At 47.5% G+C, this 24741-nt stretch overlaps 2 protein-coding genes across 4 annotated transcripts in view; both read left to right on the top strand.

Moving 5' to 3' along the window:
* FICD (FIC domain protein adenylyltransferase) overlaps window positions 1–24741 on the top strand; it is a 1034845-nt gene that overhangs the window by 864485 nt on the left and 145619 nt on the right. The gene's annotated exons all lie outside the window — the stretch shown is intronic.
* SLC8B1 (solute carrier family 8 member B1) overlaps window positions 1–24741 on the top strand; it is a 111694-nt gene that overhangs the window by 42991 nt on the left and 43962 nt on the right. For all 3 annotated transcript variants that reach the window (XM_063913280.1, XM_063913278.1, XM_063913279.1), the window contains 2 exons: window positions 13070–13199; window positions 21537–21689. In XM_063913280.1, the coding sequence (XP_063769350.1) occupies window positions 13071–13199; window positions 21537–21689 (282 nt within the window). In that variant the 5' untranslated portion in view covers window position 13070. The remainder of the gene's footprint in view (window positions 1–13069; window positions 13200–21536; window positions 21690–24741) is intronic.

Genomic DNA, 24741 nt, shown 5'->3' with positions numbered 1-24741 from the left:
TGTGGTGTTGCCATGGGTTACGGCGAGTCTTCAAAGTTATGAGTCATGCCTGTATGCATTTTGTGTTTTTGGTTTTCTAACAACTCTGAATAACCTATGTCTGCATTGTGTAAACCTCGACGAGGTGTGAACTAGAATATTTTGAAGATTAAACTTCCTGAAACAGTGTTTGCTTTTGACAGTAGTGGAGCCTCTGATCTGGCCCTGGACACGGAGGCTAGGAGAGTGTCAGCCTTCTTGCCATAAAATGTATCCAGGTTGGGGGATCAAGAATCATCCCAAAAGAGATTAGTTTAGTGTCCCTGAGAGGCAAACCTAATTTCCATCTACACAGATGGAAACAAACAAAGGAACAGTCTCTTTTTTTTTTCAGCCTTGGGGTTGGGGGCTGAGAAAGGAGTGTTTGTGGAACCAGTGGCGGAACCAGCGAGCGGTGGGCCCATGTGCAACAAAATGGCTTGGGCCCCCCCCCATCCCATCCAAGTCCACCCCGTCACCCCTGGAGAGGATCTGGTGAGGGGAACCTGCTCAGGGAAGTGGATACCTAGCAACCGTGCCGTAACTAGACATTTTAGCACTGTGTGCAAGAAACGGCATTGGAGCCCCACCCCTGCATGCAAAACAGGGGCAGTGCGCGCTGTAGGCGTGCGCAAAAATACATAGTGGCGTGGCTTCGTGGGGAAGGGGTGTGGCCACAAAATAATACCAATTCATAAAACGGTGCACAGTAGTCTCCATTATTCAAATTACGCCGCACAGTAGTAGCACCACTACACCAGGTAGAGACCCTTTTACACCTTACAGCGGACAGATTCCTCTTTTTACACATTACAGCAGACAGCGTCCCCTTTTTACACATTACGGCAGACAGCGTGCACTTTTTACACATAACGGCAGACAGCGTGCCCTTGTTAAACATAACGGCAGACAGCGTGCCCTTGTTAAACATAGCGGCAGACAGCGTGCCCTTGTTAAACATAGCGGCAGACAGCGTGCCCTTGTTAAACATAGCGGCAGACAGCGTGCCCTTGTTAAACATAGCGGCAGACAGCGTGCCCTTGTTTAAACATAGCGGCAGACAGCGTGCCCTTGTTAAACATAGCGGCAGACAGCGTGCCCTTGTTAAACATAGCGGCAGACAGCGTGCCCTTGTTAAACATAGCGGCAGACAGCGTGCCCTTGTTAAACAAACATAGCGGCAGACAGCGTGCCCTTGTTAAACAAACATAGCGGCAGACAGCGTGCCCTTGTTAAACAAACATAGCGGCAGACAGCGTGCCCTTGTTAAACAAACATAGCGGCAGACAGCGTGCCCTTGTTAAACAAACATAGCGGCAGACAGCGTGCCCTTGTTAAACAAACATAGCGGCAGACAGCGTGCCCTTGTTAAACAAACATAGCGGCAGACAGCGTGCCCTTGTTAAACAAACATAGCGGCAGACAGCGTGCCCTTGTTAAACAAACATAGCGGCAGACAGCGTGCCCTTGTTAAACAAACATAGCGGCAGACAGCGTGCCCTTGTTAAACAAACATAGCGGCAGACAGCGTGCCCTTGTTAAACAAACATAGCGGCAGACAGCGTGCCCTTGTTAAACAAACATAGCGGCAGACAGCGTGCCCTTGTTAAACAAACATAGCGGCAGACAGCGTGCCCTTGTTAAACAAACATAGCGGCAGACAGCGTGCCCTTGTTAAACAAACATAGCGGCAGACAGCGTGCCCTTGTTAAACAAACATAGCGGCAGACAGCGTGCCCTTGTTAAACAAACATAGCGGCAGACAGCGTGCCCCCTTTTTACACATTGCGGCAGGCAGATTCCCCCTTTTTACACATTGCGGCAGGCAGATTCCCCGTGTTTACACATTGCGGCAGACAGTCCCCCTTTTTTGTAGGAAAGAAAGAAAAAGAGACAGAAGAATTATACTTACCCTCTCCGCTGGCTCAGGCTCCTCGCTGCAGCGTCAGACGATTCCCGGGCAGTAGAGAATGAGGAGGAGGGAGGTGGAGGAGGGAGCCGCAGCAGCGCTGTGTCATTGGTGGAGGCGCTGCTGCTGCTGCCCCTCTGCTTCACTATAGGCTGTTCTCGGAAGACAGCCTATAGTGAAGCAGAGGGGCAGCAGCAGCAGCGCCTCCACCAGTAACAAAGCGCTGCTGCGGCTCCCTCCTCCACCTCCCTCCTCCTCCTTCCCCCGTCCGTGCCGCTGCTCCTCTCCTCTGTGGGCGGCTGTATGCTGCGGGCAGCGGTTGCCCACAGCGGCATGTAATGAGTCAATTTGACTCATTACATGCTTGGGCCCCTGGACAGAGGCGGGCCCCAGTGCAACGCACTGCTTGCACTGGCGGTAGTTCCGCCTCTGTGTGGAACTATATGGCTCAGAAGCAGATCGCTGGCGGGTCAATCTCCAAGGGAGAAACTTTGTGCTGAGAGTGTGTCCCATCTTCTGTTCATGTGGTCTCCACAACTCAGAGTTATCCTAAAACCTCACAGTAAGATTATTTAGCCTCTCTGACATTTTATTCCTTTTTATTTACTTGAAATCAATGTGTACATATCGTAATTGTATGTTTTGCTTTTTTTACCTATTGCTTTTCTTTGTAACTAAACCATGGAGTTATTTTCTCAATGCATCTTAAAACTTTATTAGCATTATCGCTGTGCTCTAAGATTTCACATGCCTGGAGAGGCCCATGCTACATATACTGTAGGTAAATAGCTGTTCTACCAATTCTTCGCACGGGAGTTTCTGATTTTCATGATTGTAAATATAAATGAGTGTTAAACATTTGGTAAATCCATAAAGCTATAAATGTAAGACTTAATGTAAGTAAATATTAATCCATGTTTCTTGGCTTCAGGACAGGATAAGATGCTTCCTTTGTCGCCCCAGAGTGTCGATGTACTCGGCGATGCAAGTACTTGGCCTGATGGTGTCCGCATTCAACATGGTAGAGTACGCTCCATTTAATTCCTGCCCACTACAGAGGTTAATCCTTTCCAAATGGGTGGCCTGCCTCATTGGATCAGATCTCAGATGATCACTTTGAATCTGGTGGTTCATCTGTCGCTGACCTGGTGGCTACAGGACCAGCGATTTAAGCATGGGCCGTCCCTTCTGGATCCCCGACTGGGTCCTGTTGACAACGGATGCCAGTCTGAGGGGATGGGATGCGGTGCTGGACCAAGGATTAATCATTCCTCCCAATAAACATTCTCAGGGTGGTGTTCAACCCATTATCTCTTGCCCTGCCTCTGGTACAGAACAGGCCTGTTCAAGTACGATCAGACAGCGCTACCACGGTGGCATACATAAACCATCAAGGCAGCACTCGAAGCCACGTGGCTATGATGGAAATGTAAAAAATCCTTTGTTGGGCAGAACGCCATCTGCCAGCAGTGTTCAGTCCGGGCGTCCTAAACTGGAAGCGGACTTCCTCAGTCGCCAGCATGTGCGTGCCGGAGAGTGGAGTCTTCATCCAGAAGGCTTTTAACTCCTAGTGGACAAGTGGGGCCTACCAGATGTAGACCCGATGGCGTCTTGACACAATCACAAGGTTCCAGTCTTCGAATCCTGTACCAGGGATCCTCTAGCGGCGTTCGTGGACGCACTGGCAATTCTATTGAACTTTCGGCTGCCTTACGTCTTCCCTCCAGTGTCACTTCTGCCCAGGGTCCTGCGGAAGTTAAAACAAGAAGGAGGATTTCTACTTCTAGTCGCTCCAGCGTGGCCCAGACGGCATTGTTTCTCAGACCTGTCGACAGAGCATCCCCTTCTACTTCCTCAGTGCCCAAACCTCCTCGTACAGGGCCCTTGTCTTTATCTGGACCTGGCCAGACTGGATTTGATGGCGTGGCTCTTGAAGCATCACTCCTGAGAGCCAAAGGTTTTGGAATTCTTACTTCACATGGAGTGCTGATAAGAATTACATTCAGAACTTCCATAATTCTGGCTTTTCTGCAACAAGGCCTTGACTTAGGTCTCCGTCTGGCTTCCCTCAATGTTCACATATCTGCCTTGTTGGTTTCAGAGAAAAATTGCATCTATACCTGACGTTCATACTTTCACTCAGGACGTACTTAGGATTCAGCCTCCCTATGTCCCTCCTGTGGCTTCATGGGATTTGACTGTTGTACTAAAAGCCCTGCAAGAGTCTCCATTTGAACCTCTTGAGTCGGCGGAACTTAAATGGCTCATGGCCAAGGTCCTGTTTGTCACGATCCGGGTATCTGGACGCCATTATTTACCTTTCAGGTGTCTCCTAAGGTTGTCCCAGCGTCCTAGGCCCGGTTTCCTGCTATATGGCTAGCATCCATACGTCATGTCTCATCTCTGCTGATCCGTGGATATTGCCTTTCTAATGCCCGGGCGACTGGCATGGCGTCACCTGCCTGCGGGGCCTCGGGCATCATCTCCATATTCTCAACGTATTACAAGGTATGTGGCACTCCTCACCTACTGCGGCCGCGGCCGTCCGAGCTGAAGGTTGAGACGCAAGTCGGCGTTCTCTGTGTTCACCGCCGCCATTACAGAGGAATCTCCATGTGGTGTTGCAAACAAGGTTTCCCTCCACTGGCCGGTATGGGCGCAGCCATCTTAGTTTGTCACATGATCCTGACCTCCAATCCATAGCTCCGCTGGAGTCTGCCTAATTGGTCATCCAATCCCGGTATACCTAAGGGTATTAAGGGACTGAGCCTGCACTAGGAAATCGTCAGTGCTTTGGTTGTCAAACCCTGTTTCCAGTCTCTCTCTCTCCTGTGGTTGTTTTGTTCCAGGTTTCCAGCTCCTGTCTCCAGTTACCACTAAGAGACCCGCACCAGCTTACCACCTTGCGGTGCAGCCTGACTCTGCAGTCTTCAATGACTACTCCAGTTTCCAGCTACAGATCCATCTGCTTCCAGCGGTCAGCTTCCAGCAGTGATCAACTACCTTAAAGTGCCGGTGCTTCTCAGCGGATACCTACATACCATTGGTATCCGCAAACCAACGGTACCTGTATATCATCATTTCCCATATCTGTGCTCCCTAGCTTCATTCTACTACCTGGCTGGTTCCATCCAGCATCCACTCCATGTTTTCAACACCTGGCTGGTTCCATCCAGCATCCACAGCAGTCACCTCAACTACAGTGTTACCAGCTTCCAGTGATACATCTGCTGGTGTGTTCCTTGGCTACTCTCACTACTACGGACGGGTCTGGTAAGGGCATTCCATCTCTGGGACATTAAGAACTGTACCTTATCCTACCAGTACCCTGTGGCTCTTGCCAAGTTATAGTGATCCAGGAACTGTTTCATTTTTACTACTGCATATCTTTATTCATTTACCACTGCTGTGAATACATGGAGTTCTGTTAATAAACTTTAATTGACTTTTAAATCCTGGTTGTCATGGTCACGCCTTCGGGCAATCTTCCTACACCGTACTTACATGTCTAGGGGTCTGATTAAACCTCCCAAGTTTAGTTTCACCTCAGCCCCTACAACTGAGGCTTCCTCCCGTCAGCTCAGGCCCTCAGTTGTGACAGTAAGCACTGACCATATGAATCCAGCCGGAGACCAGGATCAAGCGGCCAGGCCGATGCAAGAACTGGCAGCCAGACTCGAACATCAGGAGTCTGCACAAGGCTACATTATCCGCTGTCTGCAGGATCTCTCTACTCAGCTGGATGGGATCCAAACGACTCTCCGTGGATCAGGGACGTCCGGTGTGTCCACCACAGTGACACCAGTTGTGACCCCACCCACCTTACCCATTTCTGCTACACGTCTTCATCTTCCAACGCCAGCTAAATTTGATGGATCTCCAAGATCTTGCAGGGGATTTCTCAATCAATGTGAAATTCATTTCGAGCTACAACCTGTTTCCCTAGTGATCGCACTAAAATTGCTTATATTATTTCCCTCCTTAGTGGCTCAGCCCTTGATTCGGCATCACCTTTATGGGAGAAATCCGATACCCTGTTGTCCTCATATACTGACTTTGTAACGACATTCAGGCGCATCTTCGACGAGCCAGGCCGTGTAACTTCAGCTTCTTCTGAGATTCTCCGTTTACGCCAGGGAACACGTACTGTGGGACAGTACCTAATACAGTTCAAGATCCTGGCATGGAACGACGAAGCTCTGTATGCTGCATTCTGGCATGGTTTATCTGAACGCATCAAGGACGAATTAGCTACCAGAGACTTGCCTTCTAAGTTGGATGAGCTAATATCTCTTTGTACAAAAGTTGATCTACGGTTCAGAGAAAGAGCCACTGAGCGGGGAAGGTCATCTATCCCAAAATCTTCTGCTCCTCCTCCTCGTCAACCGTCTCCATCCAAAGATGAGCCCATGCAAATTGGTCATTCCCGTCTATCTCCAGCTGAGCGCCGAAGACGTCTTTCTGAGTCTATATGTCTTTATTGTGCAGCTCCGTCTCATGCAATCAATGCTTGTCCCAAACGTCCGGGAAACTTCAGGTCCTAGCCCGCCAAGGAGAGGGCCGGCTAGGAGTAATGCTTTCCTCTCCATCTCCTCATGATTGTAATCTCCCAATCTCGCTTCAAATTGCTCAACGTTATAGGAACGTCATTGCCCTCCTAGATTCCGGAGCAGCTGGGAATTTCATAACTGAAGCATATGTTAAACGGTGTCCCTACCCACTGAGAGACTTCCCTCGTCCATTTCTTTGACTGCCGTGGATGGCAGTAAGATTTTTGACGCAGTTATTTCTTTAAGAACTCTACCAGTCCGTCTGAGAATTGGAGTTCTCCATTCAGAATTTCTTTCTTTCCTAGTGATTCCAAGAGCCACACATCCAGTGGTTTTGGGCCTTCCATGGCTTCGTCTCCATAACCCATCGATTGACTGGACGACTACTCAAATCCTGGCATGGGGTCCTTCCTGTACTGAGACCTGTTTGTCCAAAGTGCTTCCTGTTTGTTCTTCCTCCTCCAAGTCGTTGGATGTTCCACCTCCTCCGTATCAAGACTACACGGACGTGTTCAGTAAAGCTTCTGCTGATATCCTTCCTCCTCATAGGGAATGGGACTGTCCAATCGATCTCATCCCAGGGAAGGTTCCTCGAGGCCGAACCTATCCGTTGTCTTTACCAGAAACGCATTCTATGGAAGAATATATTAAGGAGAATCTGGCAAAGGGTTTCATTCGACCTTCTTCTTCCCCAGCTGGCGCAGGTTTCTTCTTCGTTAAGAAGAAAGACGGTGGCCTGCGGCCATGCATCGACTACAGAGGCTTGAACGACATCACCGTCAAGAACCGATATCCTTTACCCTTGATTACAGAACTCTTCGATAGAGTCAGTGGAGCAACCATCTTCACGAAATTAGATTTGAGGGGTGCCTACAACCTCATCCGGATCCGAGAGGGTGACGAGTGGAAGACTGCCTTTAACACCCGTGATGGACATTATGAGTACCTCGTCATGCCTTTCGGATTAAGTAACGCTCCAGCTGTCTTCCAGTCATGTCGTGGTTTATCTAGATGATATACTTATGTTTGCCAATAATCAGGAGGAACATCGTTTCTGGGTAAAGGAAGTTCTGTCTCGTCTCCGTGTCAATCATCTCTATTGCAAATTGGAGAAGTGTGTTTTTGAAGTCAAATCCATTCCGTTTCTAGGCTACATTGTGTCCGTTTCCGGACTAGAAATGGATCCTGAGAAATTACAAGCAATCCAGAATTGGCCGATACCTTTAACCCTCAAAGGGGTCCAGAGGTTTTTAGGATTCGCCAATTATTACAGAAAGTTTATACGAGACTTTTCCACCATTGTGGCGCCTAACACTGCGTTAACCAAAAAGGGTGCTAATCCGTCCAAGTGGTCTGAAGAAGCTATGCAAGCCTTTCATCTGTTAAAGCAACGATTCATCTCTGCTCCGGTTTTGAAACAGCCCGATGTTAACTCTCCTTTCATCCTGGAGGTGCATGCCTCTTCCGTTGGAGTAGGGGCGGTACTTTCTCAGAGAGCTAAAGATGGTCATCTACATCCTTGCAGCTTCTTCTCCCGGAAGTTTTCTCCAGCTGAACGCAACTATGCCATTGGCGATCAGGAGTTGCTAGCAATCAAACTCGCTCTGGAAGAGTGGAGATACCTGCTGGAGGGAGCTTCTTATTCGATCACCATACTTACCGATCACAAGAATCTTTTGTACTTGAAAGGCGCACAATGTCTTAATCCTCGCCAGGCCAGATGGGCACTTTTCTTTTCCAGGTTCGACTTTAAACTCCAGTTCTGTCCGGGCTCTCAGAATCGCAAGGCCGATGCCCTTTCCCGCTCTTGGGAGCAAGAAAATGAGTCGGAGTCTTCTGACAAGCATCCTATTATTAATCCGTTGGCATTCTCCACGGTAAGGATGGACTCTACGCCCCCACCAGGGAAAAGTTTTGTGAAGCCGGTGTTAAGGAAGAAGCTCATGCATTGGGCACATGCTTCCCGTTTTGCCGGACATACAGGCATTCAGAAAACCCTTGAGTTTATCTCTAGGTCTTATTGGTGGCCAACTCTGAAGAAGGACGTCATGGAGTTTATTGCTTCTTGCCCAAAGTGTGCCCAACACAAAGTCTCCCGCCAGTCGCCTGCGGGGCAACTGGTTCCATTATCTGTTCCCCGTCGACCGTGGATCCATTTGTCGATGGACTTTGTTACAGACCTGCCTATGTGCAACAAATTTAATACCATCTGGGTAGTGGTTGACCGGTTTACCAAGATGGCACATTTCATTCCTCTCACCGGTCTTCCGTCAGCTTCCAAGTTGGCTCAAGTATTCATTCAAGAGATCTTCCGATTACACGGTCTTCCCAAGGAAATCATCTCTGAGAGAGGAGTACAATTTTTGTAGCCAAATTCTGGCGAAGTTTGTGTCAAGCCCTCCAAGTCAAATTAAAGTTCTCTACAGCTTACCATCCTCAGACCAATGGTCAAACTGAGAGGGTGAATCAGGACTTGGAGGCCTTCCTCCGCATCTATGTGTCTTCCTCTCAAGATGACTGGGTTCAACTCCTTCCCTGGGCCGAGTTCAGCCATAACAACCAATATCATTCCTCATCTTCTTCAACACCATTCTTCATCAACTATGGATTCCACCCTAAAGTTCCAGAATTCCAGCCGCTTCCAGCGACTTCTGTACCAGCAGTTGATATCACCTTGCGCCAGTTTTCAAATAACTGGAAAAATGTCCGAGTGGCTCTGCTCAAAGCATCATTCAGTTACAAGAAGTTTGCAGATAAGAAGCGTAGGGCAGTTCCTGCTCTCAAGGTGGGTGATCGTGTGTGGTTGTCTACGAAGAATTTGAGATTAAGAGTTCCAAGCATGAAGTTTGCACCTCGTTACATTGGCCCTTTTCAAATTGAACAAGTTATCAATCCTGTTGCTTACAAACTCCAGTTACCCCCATTCTTGAAAATTCCTAGGACATTCCATGTTTCCCTTCTGAAACCGCTGATTCTGAATTGATTCCATTCTGCACTACCTTCGGCTCCTAAAGTCCAGACTCAACGGAGAGTTGAGTATGAAGTTGCCAAGATTCTGGATTCACGTTTCCGCTATGGTCAGCTACAGTATCTTATTGATTGGAAGGGCTATGGTCCTGAAGAACGCTCTTGGACCAATGCTTCAGGTGTCCATGCTCCTACTTTGGTCCGGAATTTCCACTCCAGATTTCCTCAGAAGCCTAAGAAGTGTCCTGGGGCCACTCCTAAAGGGGGGGGGGGGGTGCTGTCACGATCCGGGTATCTGGACGCCATTATTTACCTTTCAGGTGTCTCCTAAGGTTGTCCCAGCGTCCTAGGCCCGGTTCCCTGCTATATGGCTAGCATCCATACGTCATGTCTCATCTCTGCTGATCCGTGGATATTGCCTTTCTAATGCCCGGGCGACTGGCATGGCGTCACCTGCCTGCGGGGCCTCGGGCATCATCTCCATATTCTCAACGTATTACAAGGTATGTGGCACTCCTCACCTGCCGCGGCCGTCCGAGCTGAAGGTTGAGACGCAAGTCGGCGTTCTCTGTGTTCACCGCCGCCATTACAGAGGAATCTCCATGTGGTGTTACAAACAAGGTTTCCCTCCACTGGCCGGTATGGGCGCAGCCATCTTAGTTTCAGTTACATGATCCTGACCTCCAATCCATAGCTCCGCTGGAGTCTGCCTAATTGGTCATCCAATCCCGGTATACCTAAGGGTATAAAGGGACTGAGCCTGCACTAGGAAATCGTCAGTGCTTTGGTTGTCAAACCCTGTTTCCAGTCTCTCTCTCCTGTGGTTGTTTTGTTCCAGGTTTCCAGCTCCTGTCTCCAGTTACCACTAAGAGACCCGCACCAGCTTACCACCTTGCGGTGCAGCCTGACTCTGCAGTCTTCTATGACTACTCCAGTTTCCAGCTACAGATCCATCTGCTTCCAGCGGTCAGCTTCCAGCAGTGATCAACTACCTTAAAGTGCCAGTGCTTCTCAAGCGGATACCTACATACCATCGGTATCCGCAAACCAACGGTACCTGTATATCATCATTTCCCATATCTTCGCTCCCTAGCTTCATTCTACTACCTGGCTGGTTCCATCCAGCATCCACTCCATGTTTTCAACACCTGGCTGGTTCCATCCAGCATCCACAGCAGTCACCTCAACTACAGTGTTACCAGCTTCCAGTGATACATCTGCTGGTGTGTTCCTTGGCTACTCTCACTACTACGGACGGGTCTGGTAAGGACATTCCATCTCTGGGACATTAAGAACTGTACCTTATCCTACCAGTACCCTGTGGCTCTTGCCAAGTTATAGTGATCCAGGAACTGTTTCATTTTTACTACTGCATATCTTTATTCATTTACCACTGCTGTGAATACATGGAGTTCTGTTAATAAACTTTAATTGACTTTTAAATCCTGGTTGTCATGGTCACGCCTTCGGGCAATCTTCCTCCACCGTACTTACATGTCTAGGGGTCTGATTAAACCTCCCAAGTTTAGTTTCACCTCAGCCCCTACAACTGAGGCTTCCTCCCGTCAGCTCAGGCCCTCAGTTGTGACACTGTTCTTGCTGGCTATTGTCTCGGCAAGACGGGTGTCGGACTTAGGGTGGACAACAGGACAAAGCGCCTATTTGATTTTTCACCGTGATCGGGCAGTTCTACGAACTCGACCGGGTTATTTGCCTAAGGTGGTGTCATCTTTTCACCATAACCAAGAGATTGTGGTTCCTTTATCTCTTCAGACTTGTCTTCCAAAGAGCGTTCTTTGGATGTGGAGAGGACTCCTCTATCAGGAGGTCAGGTTCCCTTTTTGTACTGTTTGGTTTCCACAAACGTGGCTGGCCTGCGAATAAGCAAACCTTGGCCAGATGGATTAGAATGGTGATTGCACAAGCTTATGCACAAGCTGGACTCCCAGCTCATGCTCCTATTAAATCCCATTCTACTCGGTCTGTTGGACCTTCTTGGGCGGCCCACCATGGCGCGTCCGCAGAACAATTGTGCAAGGCAGCTACGTGGTCCTCAGTGAACACGTTTATTAGGTTCTGTGCCTTTGATACTTCCGCCTCACAGGATGCTTCCTTTGGATGCCGGGTTCTCATACCTGCTAAGGTGCGTCACCTCCCTTGAGGAACTGCTTTAGGACATCCCCGATATTTTCCTGTGGAAACCAATGCATTCTGCTGCAGAAAATAAGTGTTCTGATAGACTTACCATGGTTAACACACTTTCTGCGAGGTACATTGGTTCCATAGAGCGCCCACCCTGACTCGCCTTGCTTCTTTGGGTTTGTAGGACATTAGCCGCTGGCACCTTCTCCTGTCGTGAGAATGTGGTTCTATGTGACTAACATTTGCCTTCTCTCTTGCCTGCTCCTGCATTGGACTGGTTAACGAAACTGAGCTGTCAGTGCCTGGAGGCAGGGTTTATAGGGGAAGCCCCTTTGAATCCTGGGACAGCCTAAAGCTGTAGCCTGTTGGTGCCTCTGGATCAAGATCCACTCTACACCCCAATGTTTTTATGTGGAACCAATGTACCTCGCAGAAAGTGTTAACCATGGTAAGTCTATCATAACACACTCACTCTCACTCTCTCACGCGCACACATACACCACATTGAGAGAGAGAGAGAACTGGATTTTGCAAGTGTGATTGTAGTGCATGGCAAATACTTTGCGTGGTGGTGGCTTGAGTTACACCCCACTTGCATTGGGTTGGCGTATCTGAGCGCAGGCTAGGGCGGGGTTCTGTGACAATATGGCGTAGTAATTTTCGTTAATCTGTATATGTGTGTTTTACATCAGTTACCTACTTTTTCAGCTCCTCTCCGGGAGAAGCCCGGAGAGGAGACGCAGCCTGACACTTCGAGGGGCGGGACCAGAATACCACGTTATTAGGCCCTGTCCCCAAAATGAGGATATGCCGTGATTCGTGGGTCCGCAGGTAGGGGGTGGAGCTAAATGAAGCGATCACAACTTTTAGCCCCCCTTCCCCCCTCCTCCACACAGCAGCAGTGACTTTAGCATCTTTCTCTTCAACCTTCCTAACGAAGCGGCAGGGTGCGGGTGGAATGCGGCAGAGCCACCTACCCTTCCAGGGTTGCGGGAACTACCCCAAAAATTGGGAGTTTCCCGCAGCTTCCGGGAGGGTAGGCAAGTATGTTTTACATTGGTTTCAGCGTAATTAAACTGTTAATCATTTTGGCAATGATTTAAATCTCTGACACACATTTCCAGCATGACTTTGCACTTAGATAATGTAGTAAAATGTATTATTCGCAGATTTGTCCATAGTATTAGAAATCGCATGATGAGGCAAATGACAAGTGATCAGTTTATCTTTCTTGTGGCTTTCCCTGTCCAGCTAGTGACACGTTTCGAGTGTGACGACTGCTATTAGTTGCTTTTACTTCCCCCTGTCTCACATGACCTTGCTCCAGGAAGAAACTCTGTATATACTACAGCAGTATGTGTGGCCAGCTTGCTGCACAGATTAATAGGAAGGGCGACTATGGCAGGGACAGCATGAAACGTGGAGACAGAATGTATGTGATTTCTGTGGATCAAAAATTAACTTTGGGTTCTTAAACATTTAGGATGCCCCTGGCTCTTCCACAATGGCTTCTGACTACCACATCTGTAAGTTACAGAGATACCAACCTCTCGCTGTTCTCGGTTCTTCCAACTTCAGAGAGAGATGGGAACTATACTACAGAAGAAGTTGATGTGAGTATAAATGTCCTCATTCATATGTGTTAGTATGGATTCAGGGTTTGCTTAGTCATACAATAATTTTATTCTGGTTATATTTTTTGTCTGGCATTTAATAGCCACAGTATTGAAATGTCCCTGCATATTAATTCTGGGCTGTTCTAGATTTATTAAAGCAATTTGGAATATAGTGGAGGTCCACTGTTCAAATACAGCTTGTGACCTGCTGCATGCTTCTGCTTGTCATGGAGTGAAGATCCTCCCAATTAAGCATGATGAAGCTCTAGTGTACCTTGCTTGTGGAGCAGTGCAAAAACAAGGTTTCGTCTTGTGAACGAAGACTTATAATCAAGCAGTGGCGTGCGGTGAGGTCAGAGGCTGGTGAGGCACTACAGCCATAATGTCCGCCGAATCCTGCCGATGACCCCTACCACCGCTAAACCAATGCCCGCTACTGCCTCTGAGCCGATGCCTGCTGCCACCGCCAATGGCTTACAAACTTGCCCACCATCAACTGACCCAGCCCTCCGCCACTAATTTGCATCTCAATCCGATGCCGCCAATGCCCGCTGCCTGCCTGCTCATCATACTTGTGATATATTGTACATTTTTATAGAAAAAAAATAAAAATTAGTGTTTGGGAAGGGAGTGGGAGGAGGATATGAATGCAATTTTGTTGTCCAGGGCTTCCATTAACTTAATGGAGAAGGGTCTGAATGGGTTAAAAAATGTAAAAAAAAATGCGTGAGGTACCCCTTCCTAAGTATAACCAGCCTCGGGCTCTTCGAGCCGGTCCTGGTTGTTTAAATACTGGGGAAAAATTGGACAGGGGTTTCCCGTATTTAGACAACCAGCTTCGGGCTCTTAGACCGGTCCTGGTTCCAAAAATACGGGGGACAAAAGATGTAGGGGTCCCCCGTATTTTTAAAACCAGCACCGGGCTCCACTAGCCAGGGACATAATGCCACAGCCGGGGGACACATTTATGTAGGTCCCTGCGGCCGTGGCATTACCCCCCCAACTAGTCACCCCTGGCTGGGGTTCCCTGGAGGAGTGTGGACCCCTTAAATCAAGAGGTTCCCCCCCCCCCCCCCCCCTCCAGGCACCCAAGGGCCAGGGGTGAAGCCCGAGGCTGTCCCCAGCAACCCTGGGCGGTGGGTGCCGGGCTGATAGCCATAAGTGTGTATAAAAAAGAATATTGTTTTTTGTTGTGGAACTACAAGGCCCAGCAAGCCTCCCCCGCTTGCTGGTACTTGGAGAACCTCAAGTACCAGCATGCGGGGAAATAACGGGCCCGCTGGTACCTGTAGTTCTACAACAACAAAAATACCCAAATAAAAACACAACACACACCGTGAAAGTTAAAATTTATTAAAACACACTTACACACTCACACATACTTACCTACATCCCACGCCGGTCACGTCCACTTGTCCATGTAGAATCCAATAGGTGGTTCCTGTAAAAATGAGAGAGAGATTACTTACCTACATCCCACGCCGGTCACGTTCACTTGTCCAGTAGAATCCAATAGGGCCGGTACCTGTAAAAATGAAAATTATACTTACAAACAAAGTAATACACAGGAGGAGAGAGAGAGAAATAGAGAGAAATGAATGAATATTATGCACTCGCTGACGCGGGAAGACGTTAGCACAGACAGGGGAGAGTGCTGCTGCTAGCTGGAATGATGGAGCAGGCGCCCCCGATAGTTGTGAGCCTAGTAGCTATACCCCTAGTAGCTTTGCCCCCTGTAGCAGTGCCCCGAGTAGTTGTGACCCCTGTAGTTGTGCCCCCCAGTCGCTGTGCCCCTTGTAGCTGTGCCCCCTATAGCTTTGCCCCTTGTGGCTGTGCCCCCAGTAGTTGTGACCCTTGTAGCAGTGCCCTGAGTAGTTGTGCCCCCAGTCACTGTGGCCCCTGTAGCTTTGCCCCCAGTCGCTGTGCCCCCAGTAGTTGTGACCCCAGTCGCTGTGCCCCTTGTAGCTTTGCCCCCAATAGCTGTGCCTCGAGTAGTTGTGCCCCCTGTCGCTGTGCCCCCAGTAGCTGTGCACCCTGTATCTTTGCCCCCAGTAGCTGTGACCCCAGTCGCTGTGCCCCTTGTAGCTTTGCCCCCAATAGTTGTGCCCCCTAGCTGTGCCCGAGTAGTTGTGCCCCCTAGCTGTGCCCGAGTAGTTGTGCCCCCAGTCGCTGTGCCCCCAGTCGCTGTGCCCCCAGTCGCTGTGCCCCCTGTCGCTGTGCCCCCTGTAGCTTTGCCCCCTGTAGCTTTGCCCCCTGTAGCTTTGCCCCCTGTAGCTTTGCCCCCAGTAGCTGTGACCCCAGTAGCTGTGCCCCTTGTAGTTGTGCCCCCCAGTTGCTGTGCCCCTTGTAGTTGTGCCCCCCAGTTGCTGTGCCCCTTGTAGTTGTGCCCCCCAGTTGCTGTGCCCCTTGTAGTTGTGCCTCCCAGTTGCTGTGCCCCTTGTAGTTGTGCCCCCCAGTTGCTGTGCCCCTTGTAGTTGTGCCCCCCAGTTGCTGTGCCCCTTGTAGTTGTGCCCCCCAGTTGCTGTGCCCCTTGTAGTTGTGCCCCCCAGTTGCTGTGCCCCTTGTAGTTGTGCCCCCCAGTTGCTGTGCCCCCCAGTTGCTGTGCCCCTTGTAGTTGTGCCCCCCAGTTGCTGTGCCCCTTGTAGTTGTGCCCCCCAGTTGCTGTGCCCCTTGTAGTTGTGCCCCCCAGTTGCTGTGCCCCTTGTAGTTGTGCCCCCCAGTTGCTGTGCCCCTTGTAGTTGTGCCTTTTGCTGTGCCCCTTATAGTTGTGCCCCTTGTTGTTGTGCCCCCCAGTTGCTGTGCCCCTTATAGTTGTGCCCCTGTTGCTGTGCCCCTTGTTGTTGTGCCCCCCAGTTGCTGTGCCCCTTATAGTTGTGCCCCTGTTGCTGTGCCCCTTGTTGTTGTGCCCCCCAGTTGCTGTGCCCCTTATGTTGTGCCCCTTGTTGTTGTGCCCCCCATTTGTTGTGCCCCTTGTAGTTGTGCCCCTTGTAGTTGTGCCCCTTGTAGTTGTGCCCCTTTTGCTGTGCCCCTTTTGCTGTGCCCCTTTTGCTGTGCCCCTTTTGCTGTGCCCCTTATAGTTGTGCCCCTGTTGCTGTGCCCCTTGTTGTTGTGCCCCCCAGTTCCTGTGCCCCTTATAGTTGTGCCCCTTGTTGCTGTGCCCCTTGTTGTTGTGCCCCTTATAGTTGTGCCCCTGTTGCTGTGCCCCTTGTAGTTGTGCCCCTTTTGCTGTGCCCCTTATAGTTGTGCCCGTTGCTGTGCCCCTTATAGTTGTGCCCCCCAGTTGCTGTGCCCCTTGTTGTTGTGCTCCTGTTGCTCTGCCCCCAACACAAACACATAAAAAACCACACACACATACTTACCGCTCCTGCAGCGCTGTCCTCCGTCTCCGTCCGCCGGCTCGTCTCTGCTGTACTATGGGAGAGACGTCATGACTCATGACGTCTCTCCCATAGTAGCGCTGCTCAGACACCAGGGGTCAATTATGATCTCTAGTGTCAGTCAGCGGCGCCGGCTCCAGCGGGCGCCCACACAGCCCACGGCGCCTGCTGCAGCCGGGAAGGGGGCTCATTAGTGATTGGACAGCGGATCCAGCACTGGATCCGCTGGGCCAAACACATCTGGGGCACTGACAGGGGCGTGCATTCATCGGGGCTGAATGCACGCCCCTGTCATTGCGGCACCAGTATAGGTGCCGCTTCCCCATTCATTTTCAATGGGCTTTCACAGCCCATTGCTGCGCCCCGCCCCCCGCTGCCCGGACTCCCAGCTGTCCCTCACAAGCAGCCACAGTGGGGGAGAATTATTAAAATAATAAAAAAAGATATTTATAACAGACTGTTACAAATATCTTCTTTTTATTATTTTAATCATTATGACAGGGGAGGCACTGCCTCCCCTGCCTCCCCTGACTGCACATCCCTGTAATCAAGTCTCTCCATTATTTATCTCCTTATAACCAGGTGACCACATGAAAACCACCTATGCTGCTACACTTGACCGGGTCGAGTTGTTGCAAAACAAAAGTGACTGATATGGGTAGACTGAGCATTATTTTAGGACAACATCTAAAAAGTTTATTTAATTGAAAGGGGTAGGGAGATTAACTTTTGATCAGACAAGATTTTTACAGTCCTCTGCTACTGTGTGTAAAGGAGTTGTTGACACTGATGTGCAATGGACAGACTATCAGTTTGTTTTTTTACTTTACAGAAAAAGTGTGTGCGTGTGTGTTAATTATGCTTTGTGCATGCAAGATATTTCGTGTAACCTGTTCCAACAGCTGTACTCAGAAAGTGCCACCGAACTAGTCCCTCTCTTTTCCGTATAGTGTTCAATATATATATATATATATATATATATATATATATATATATATATATATATATATATATATATGAGAGAGAGAGAGAAAAACAAGGGGTACCCTTAGGCGCTACGTGGAGCGGAACTGAGCTGCAGCTTAGACGAACCCCCTGTTAGGTGGGGCCCTAAGATATCAAACCAACAAACTAGAGTCTAAGTGCGCTAATGGATAGTACTGTATATCATAAATAAACAGATTTAAAAGATTCAACTTTCAGTTTTTAATACATAAAAGCCACAATAGCATAAAACATCTGTGAGCATATAAACATCTCTTTACAGAATGTATAGACAATGTATACAAACAGTTTCTGTCAGATGGAAAATTCAAGTGAAACTTGAGATTCGTGGTAAATCTTCCTTAGTAGTATAGAATACAGATGGAATACAGTACTCGAACACAACCCAACGCGTTTCGTCCCTAACTGGGACTTCCTCAGGGGTAATATCGAGTGCCAGATGTTTTTTACAGATAATCCCAAAATTGTGTAAAAAGCTCACTGAATATAAAAGCAGGCAAAGGACCAAAATGACTGGGAAAGCAGTTCAATATTATGAAGCCCCCAGTCACACAGAGTCCAGATAACAAATGGACAAATAGGTGACCCGAAAACAATGTGGTTTAAAGTCTACCACTGACTCTATAAACCAGTCCCTGATGAGGGTGAGACCGCTCAGTAGTGGGTCAACAGCCAAATAGTGTAGTGGTCATCTCAAAGTCCAAAGTCTGGTGATGAGAATTTAAATAAATACAGTAGAACTCCTGTTAGATGATATGCATGCTCCACAGTTCATTCATAAATTTTTATTCAGTAAATGGAGGCCGCATAAACGGCTGGTCTCACCCCTGTTAGGCTCGGCTACTGCTCCCGCCGGGCGTCCGTCGGTATCATAGGCAGCACACAGCTGCTTCACTTGCACCAAAGATCTCACGGCCCGCCTCTCCTATGACAGTGCCACAGAATGTTTGTGATGATGCAGAGGAGGAAGAGGAAACAGCCATAGACATACGGCTGAGAAACGCGTCAAGAGTGCTCCTTGCGTGTGTGGACCTAATCGTGAAAACAGCTCATGAGTTCCCCCTTGTCGGCAAGGCACCTGGTAAAGCCTCGGGAACTGTGAAAACAGCGCGCAGTCGCTGACGGATACCGCCGGAGCTAACTTGTCCGACAGGCTGCATCATCACAAACATTCTGTGGCACTGTCATAGGAGAGGCAGGCCGTGAGATCTTTGGTGCAAGTGAAGCAGCTGTGTGCTGCCTATGATACCGACGGACGCCCGGCGGGAGCAGTAGCCGAGCCTAACAGGGGTGAGACCAGCCGTTTATGCGGCCTCCATTTACTGAATAAAAATTTATGAATGAACTGTGGAGCATGCATATCATCTAACAGGAGTTCTACTGTATTTATTTAAATTCTCATCACCAGACGGGGACGCCCGTCAGAACTGTCTATTAATTCAGTTTCAGTAGCCTCCAATTAAGACTGTATTACGAAAAGTGGCAACTGTATCTCCTATAATTCTGATATTGCGTGCTTCAAATCTGTACTTTTGGATGGATTATTGTCCCAGCGGGAGGAGATATATATAAATATTCTGTGCAATTAATTCAGATTTAAGGTGATCATATCTCTCCAGATATGTCTGGGACTGTGAACATTTAAATCCTTCCAATACTTCTATTTTTTAGGAGGCTGTTCAAAGGAGATAATTACCAAAGAGAAAAAACACTGAGTGGAGTAATATATAACATCTGATACAATTGTTTCACTTGGAATAGAGTGTGTCAATTTAGTGCAAGTGTATCCACTGTGTTTAAACTGTTTCATTATTAGGTACCACTGAAAAATAGTTATGGTCCGCAATATGCTTTGATGTCTAACTTTTAGATCAGTGTTGATTAGTGATTATATGTGAACTAGTGATTTTATAATTTTTTAACCAAATAAAAACCTCTTTTATTGTGGACAGCGCTTTCAACCTTTTGTTCTTTGATTTATATAATAACTATTGGGATTCAACTACCCATTATTGAAAGCAGCAGTGCACAATTGGGAGGAGGTGTATTTTAATACTAAGGAGCTACACAGCTGACACACACAAGAGCATAGCGCTTTCTAAGTTTGAGGTTGCTTTTTTATTTTGGTCCTTTGCCTGCTTTTATATTCAGTGAGCTTTTTACACAATTTTGGGATTATCTGTAAAAAACATCTGGCACTCGATATTACCCCTGAGGAAGTCCCAGTTAGGGACGAAACGCGTTGGTTTGTGTTCGAGTACTGTATTCCATCTGTATTCTATACTACTAAGGAAGATTTACCACGAATCTCAAGTTTCACTTGAATTTTCCATCTGACAGAAACTGTTTGTATACATTGTCTATACATTCTGTAAAGAGATGTTTATATGCTCACAGATGTTTTATGCTATTGTGGCTTTTATGTATTAAAAACTGAAAGTTGAATCTTTTAAATCTGTTTATTTATGATATACAGTACTATCCATTAGCGCACTTAGACTCTAGTTTGTTGATATATATATATATATATATATATATATATATATTTATATATATATATATATATAAACAGAGTATACGGGGGGAGTAGCTCTAGATTGAATCAGGCATAATCAAAAGTGAGCCCTATATATATTAATTTAGTGTCAGTTTTTTTGGGTTGGGGTTTGGGCCCCCCGAGCTATTCTGGCTGGGCCACTTCAGGGCATCACCACTTAACACTTATATTCACATTTTATATCACTTTCTTTGTTTGTTTTTTATCCATGTATTTTTTCACATTATTTAATCATGTACCATTCCTAACACTGAGTAGCTGCTTTTACACACTTGATACCCTGCTTCACCCCACTGCTATCTTTCATTAGTGTGATGCCCTGGAGTGTTTTTTTGTTTTTTTGTTTTTTTTTGGCTGGACTGGGTTGGGGTGCCCTGCGTCCCAGGCGTGAACTCCAGAGTCTTAGCGACTTGCCCGACAAGAGGTGATCTGGATGTTGGTGGGCAGGCCTATATCTTTGGCCAAATATATGCTAACAACCTTTTATTTGATATTTCATTTTAATATATATTTCAATTTTAAGCAGTAATGATTGCACAGTGTATCTATTTTTTCCTATGTAAAGTAAATGAATAATTTCAGTATAACCAGAAAAAAAAAATAACAGTGCAATTATGTGCAATATAGATTAAAAAATTATAACCATGTGAGTAATGCTCCCTACACACACAGCGATGTTCCGCCGAGGTGGCCGGCGGGCGATCTGGCGGCGGGGGGGAGGGGCTGATGGGGGGAGTGATGTTTCTTCACTCCCCCCATCACCTGGCTCCATAGCAGTAAATGCTAATATGGACGAGATTGTCCATATTGGCATGCATGCATAAGCGACCCGGCACCAACGATGAACGAGCGCGGGGCCGCGCATCGTTAGTGCCTACACACTGAACGATTATGAACGAGTTCTCGTTCATATCGTTCGGTGTTATCTGCCAGTGTGTAGGGCCCATTAGAAGTTATGGTTTTATTAGACCTAAAATCTACAAACAATATAATTAACTGCACATTTTAAAACACTAGTTCCATAAATATGGAGGGTGGAACTTGCATGAACTGTATAAAAACTTCTCATATAGGAGTCCTGAATGAGCTGTATAGCTGTATATTGAACTAGTCACTGGTATTCTTGTAAATAAATTATTTGAAGAGAGTAATTACCATTTCCATATGTGAAGTCCAAAGTAATAAATATGAAGAGATACCAAATGGGGTAGATATTTTCCTGTAACTGTGTGGAGTCCCTCCAGAGTTTTTGTTATTGGGACGTCTGTGAAGCCAGAGATGAGTATCTTGTGATGAAATAAATATGATAGCGCCACTGTTAATCCTCCAACAGCTAGAGTAATATCAGTATCCTGATTCTTTTGAGGTGTTTTTTTTTTCTTCCATATTCTGCAGTGTCAGCAGGTGGGGACGTTAAATTCCTCCCTTCGCTGTGACTTCATCAGGAACACACCAGATTGCAATGGCACTGATGGATACATTAGTTACCTGTATGTGGCCTTCTGCAGCTTTCCGCCACAACTATACCCCCTCGCTATCTTCTTGTATGTGAGTATCTGTGTGTATGGCAGATAACCAGGACATGTGTTGCTCTGTACTAAATTATATTAGTATGGATGAGAGGTGATGACAGTATAAAAAAAGTGAACAATGTGCTCCATGTACTAAAAGTATTTTCTACCATGAAATTATGATCCTCTAATTTTGAAGGGGTATTTCTTATTATGAAACTGATGACCATTACATCAAGTAGTATTGCGGGGTGAGTTTCCATATTGGGAACCTAAACCATAATAAATGACTCTGAAAAGAGAGAAGGAGAAATCTACATACACCACAATTACTTGCCTGTAGAGACTATGGAAGAACCAATAAGAGAGAGAGGGAGATGAGGGAGGGGTATCACTGCCAAGGCGGAGTAGGGAGATATAGCTCAAATTCAAACTAAAACCTTTTCGGCGGGGGCGGGTTCTGTCCTTAAAGTAGTCAGTTTTTGGGACAATCTCTTTTTGAAAGAGCTGCTTGTATTAATTCTTAGTCTATTAAAGCTTATGCATGTGTGTGTACATATCTATATAATAATTTCAGAAGGTCTGTCCTGTCTCCTCAATGCATGCAGTGGAAGCTTTAGCGCGCACACCAACTGCTCCCATTGTGAAGGAAATGGGACAGACCTAGAAGAGGAGGACCGGTTGTCAGGAACGGGGTAAGTATTGGAGAGTGGGTCGTGGGGCCATGACGTAGCAGTGACAGAGGTGGGGGTGGGGGGTGGCTGATAGAGTTGAGGGCAGGTTGGGGTAGAGCAGAAATGGAAACTGAGGTAACCTGGCATTGGCCGTTTCCAATATACTAGTGCATATAGGGGGTTATTAAGAGATGGACGCAGATCGTCTGCATCCATCTACTCACAGGTTGGGAGCCACCCAGCATAGGGCAAGGCCGCCCAGCTTGTGTGTGCTGCCGTCCCGCGATGCATTCACAATTAAATTGTGAACTAATCGTTTTGAGGTCGATCCCTGCCTGGCTGCGTTGGCAGGCGGTCTGGTGCCATTTTTTTTTCTCTGGATGGCTGAGTGTGACGTCATGCAGCTCCCCCGAAAACAGTCTGGACACGTTTGCATTGTCCGGGATTACGCCTGCGAAGTGCCGCAACAACGTGTCCCCCCGCCCGCCCCCCCCCTTCTCTTCCCGATGGCCGCCACTGTCAATCACCTTGCAGCCGCATCCTTCCGGGATGCAGCCACATGGAGAAGGGTCGCGCATGATGGCCAGTGCACGAGCGCAGACTCGATGGACGCAGCCGCTGCATGCGAAAGCATCGCCTGCATCCATCTTTGAAAAAGGCCTATAAATATTTATACAATTTGAAAGTAAGTAAAAAGCTACAGTGCTGAATAAACTTGCAATAAACTGAGAGAAGACATTGAGTTGTAAAGTGTTCGATTGAATATTGGGCGATATTCAATTGTTTAAAGCGCCAGCACGTAGTAGATGGCGCCCAGTGGAGCAATTCAATTGTTGCTCCGTTTGGGTGTGATCGGCTGCCAGCACCTGCATTTCAGCGAGCTGAAATGAGTGCAAAAGTGACCCGTTTGAGCGCTCAAATGTGACTTTTCGCATTGCGCCCATTAGTTTAGGTTTAGCTGCTTAATGCGGCTAAACCCGACCTCCCTGGGTGCAATTATTAAACACAATTAAATATTACACACACACACACACACACACACACACACACACACACACACACACACTTCTCACTTTAGACAAGAGATTGGTAGCGATAAACAAATGGATATCACCCTTGAGTCCAAGAAATCAAAGAAAATTCCCTCTTTTAAAATCCGTTTCATTGGGTGAGTCCGAGATGGGTTGAGAGGCCATGGGAAATACGTTTGACATCCTAAAACCTTGGTGATAAGTGCCTCTTGTAGGTCAAATCCCAGAATTTTAACTGATCTTTGCAGAAGTTGCACAATATAGAAGTTGAATCAGTTTAGTGGTACATACTTGACCAATCCTCAGGAGTTTAGACTCCAGAGCAGACTGTTTATACAAACCTACTGCAGATCTGGTTGCAGATTCTACATCCAATCCATGTGTACACACTTGTGCAGTTTTTCAGCAGAGCTCTCATCTGCATCTGCTGAAACAATGTGCTAAAATCATAATTTTGGTTGGTGGTGGGGAAGGTGATTTATTAATGATAATGTGGTGGGAGAAGGGAGGAATGTATTAATGACAATGTTGAAGGGGGGTTGGGGGTGGGTGAGAACTATTAAAATGTTTGGGTTCCCCCTTCCAATCAATAACCAGCCCTGAAACTCTGAGCCTGGTCTGGTATACGAAAATAGGGGTAAATGTGGTATGGGGTTCCCGCTCTTTTCTATTTTGTTTTTTGAGGGGGGGATAATGCCATAGCAGGGGGATCACACAGTGTTGTGTCTCCTTGCCATCATAGTATACAAATCCAAACTGGTCTGCCAATGGTTGGAAATCCTCAGAAAGTGTGAATCTCAAAATAAAAATGGGGTCCTACCTTCTGTGCAACAACCGTCCCTGGTTGTGGCGGGAGTGGGGTTTGTAGTATGTTAATATTCTTTGTAGGGTGCCCATAGGTCCCAGCAAGCCTGCCCTGACATGCCAGCATTTGTGGAACAACAAGTGCCAGCATGCCTATACATTAGAGCCCACTCGCACCTGTAGTCCCCTAGTAAAGAAAATCTTCAAATAAAGGTAGGACATCAATTGTTTTAGTAATTTATTGAACAGCACCTTCACCTGGGGGGCGACTGCCTGTCAGCTGTTTTGCATTTCCGCCATCCCCCAGGACTTCCAAAATCATCTTCCTTCAGGAATTCTTGCCTGCTCCTCCCCTGCTAATATTAGCCAGCCTAAGATGACATGGTGAGCTGTGATTGACACTCTGTAGCCATCTTGGACTTCAATAATGACGTCCCCAGTAAGCCAATTTCAACTCGTGGCGCCATTTTTTAAATGGAGCACAACTGCCCTACGGCCATAACTGATAGAGACTGGATCCTCCAGGAACCAGACCAGCCACCACACCCACAGCCTGTGCTGGGTCCCACCACATCAGTAG

Source organism: Pseudophryne corroboree, chromosome 1 (genome assembly GCF_028390025.1).
Source record: "Pseudophryne corroboree isolate aPseCor3 chromosome 1, aPseCor3.hap2, whole genome shotgun sequence".
Classification (NCBI taxonomy): domain Eukaryota; kingdom Metazoa; phylum Chordata; class Amphibia; order Anura; family Myobatrachidae; genus Pseudophryne; species Pseudophryne corroboree.
Note: the sequence above shows the minus strand (reverse complement) of the source record. Positions and strands in the feature narration are given on the sequence as shown.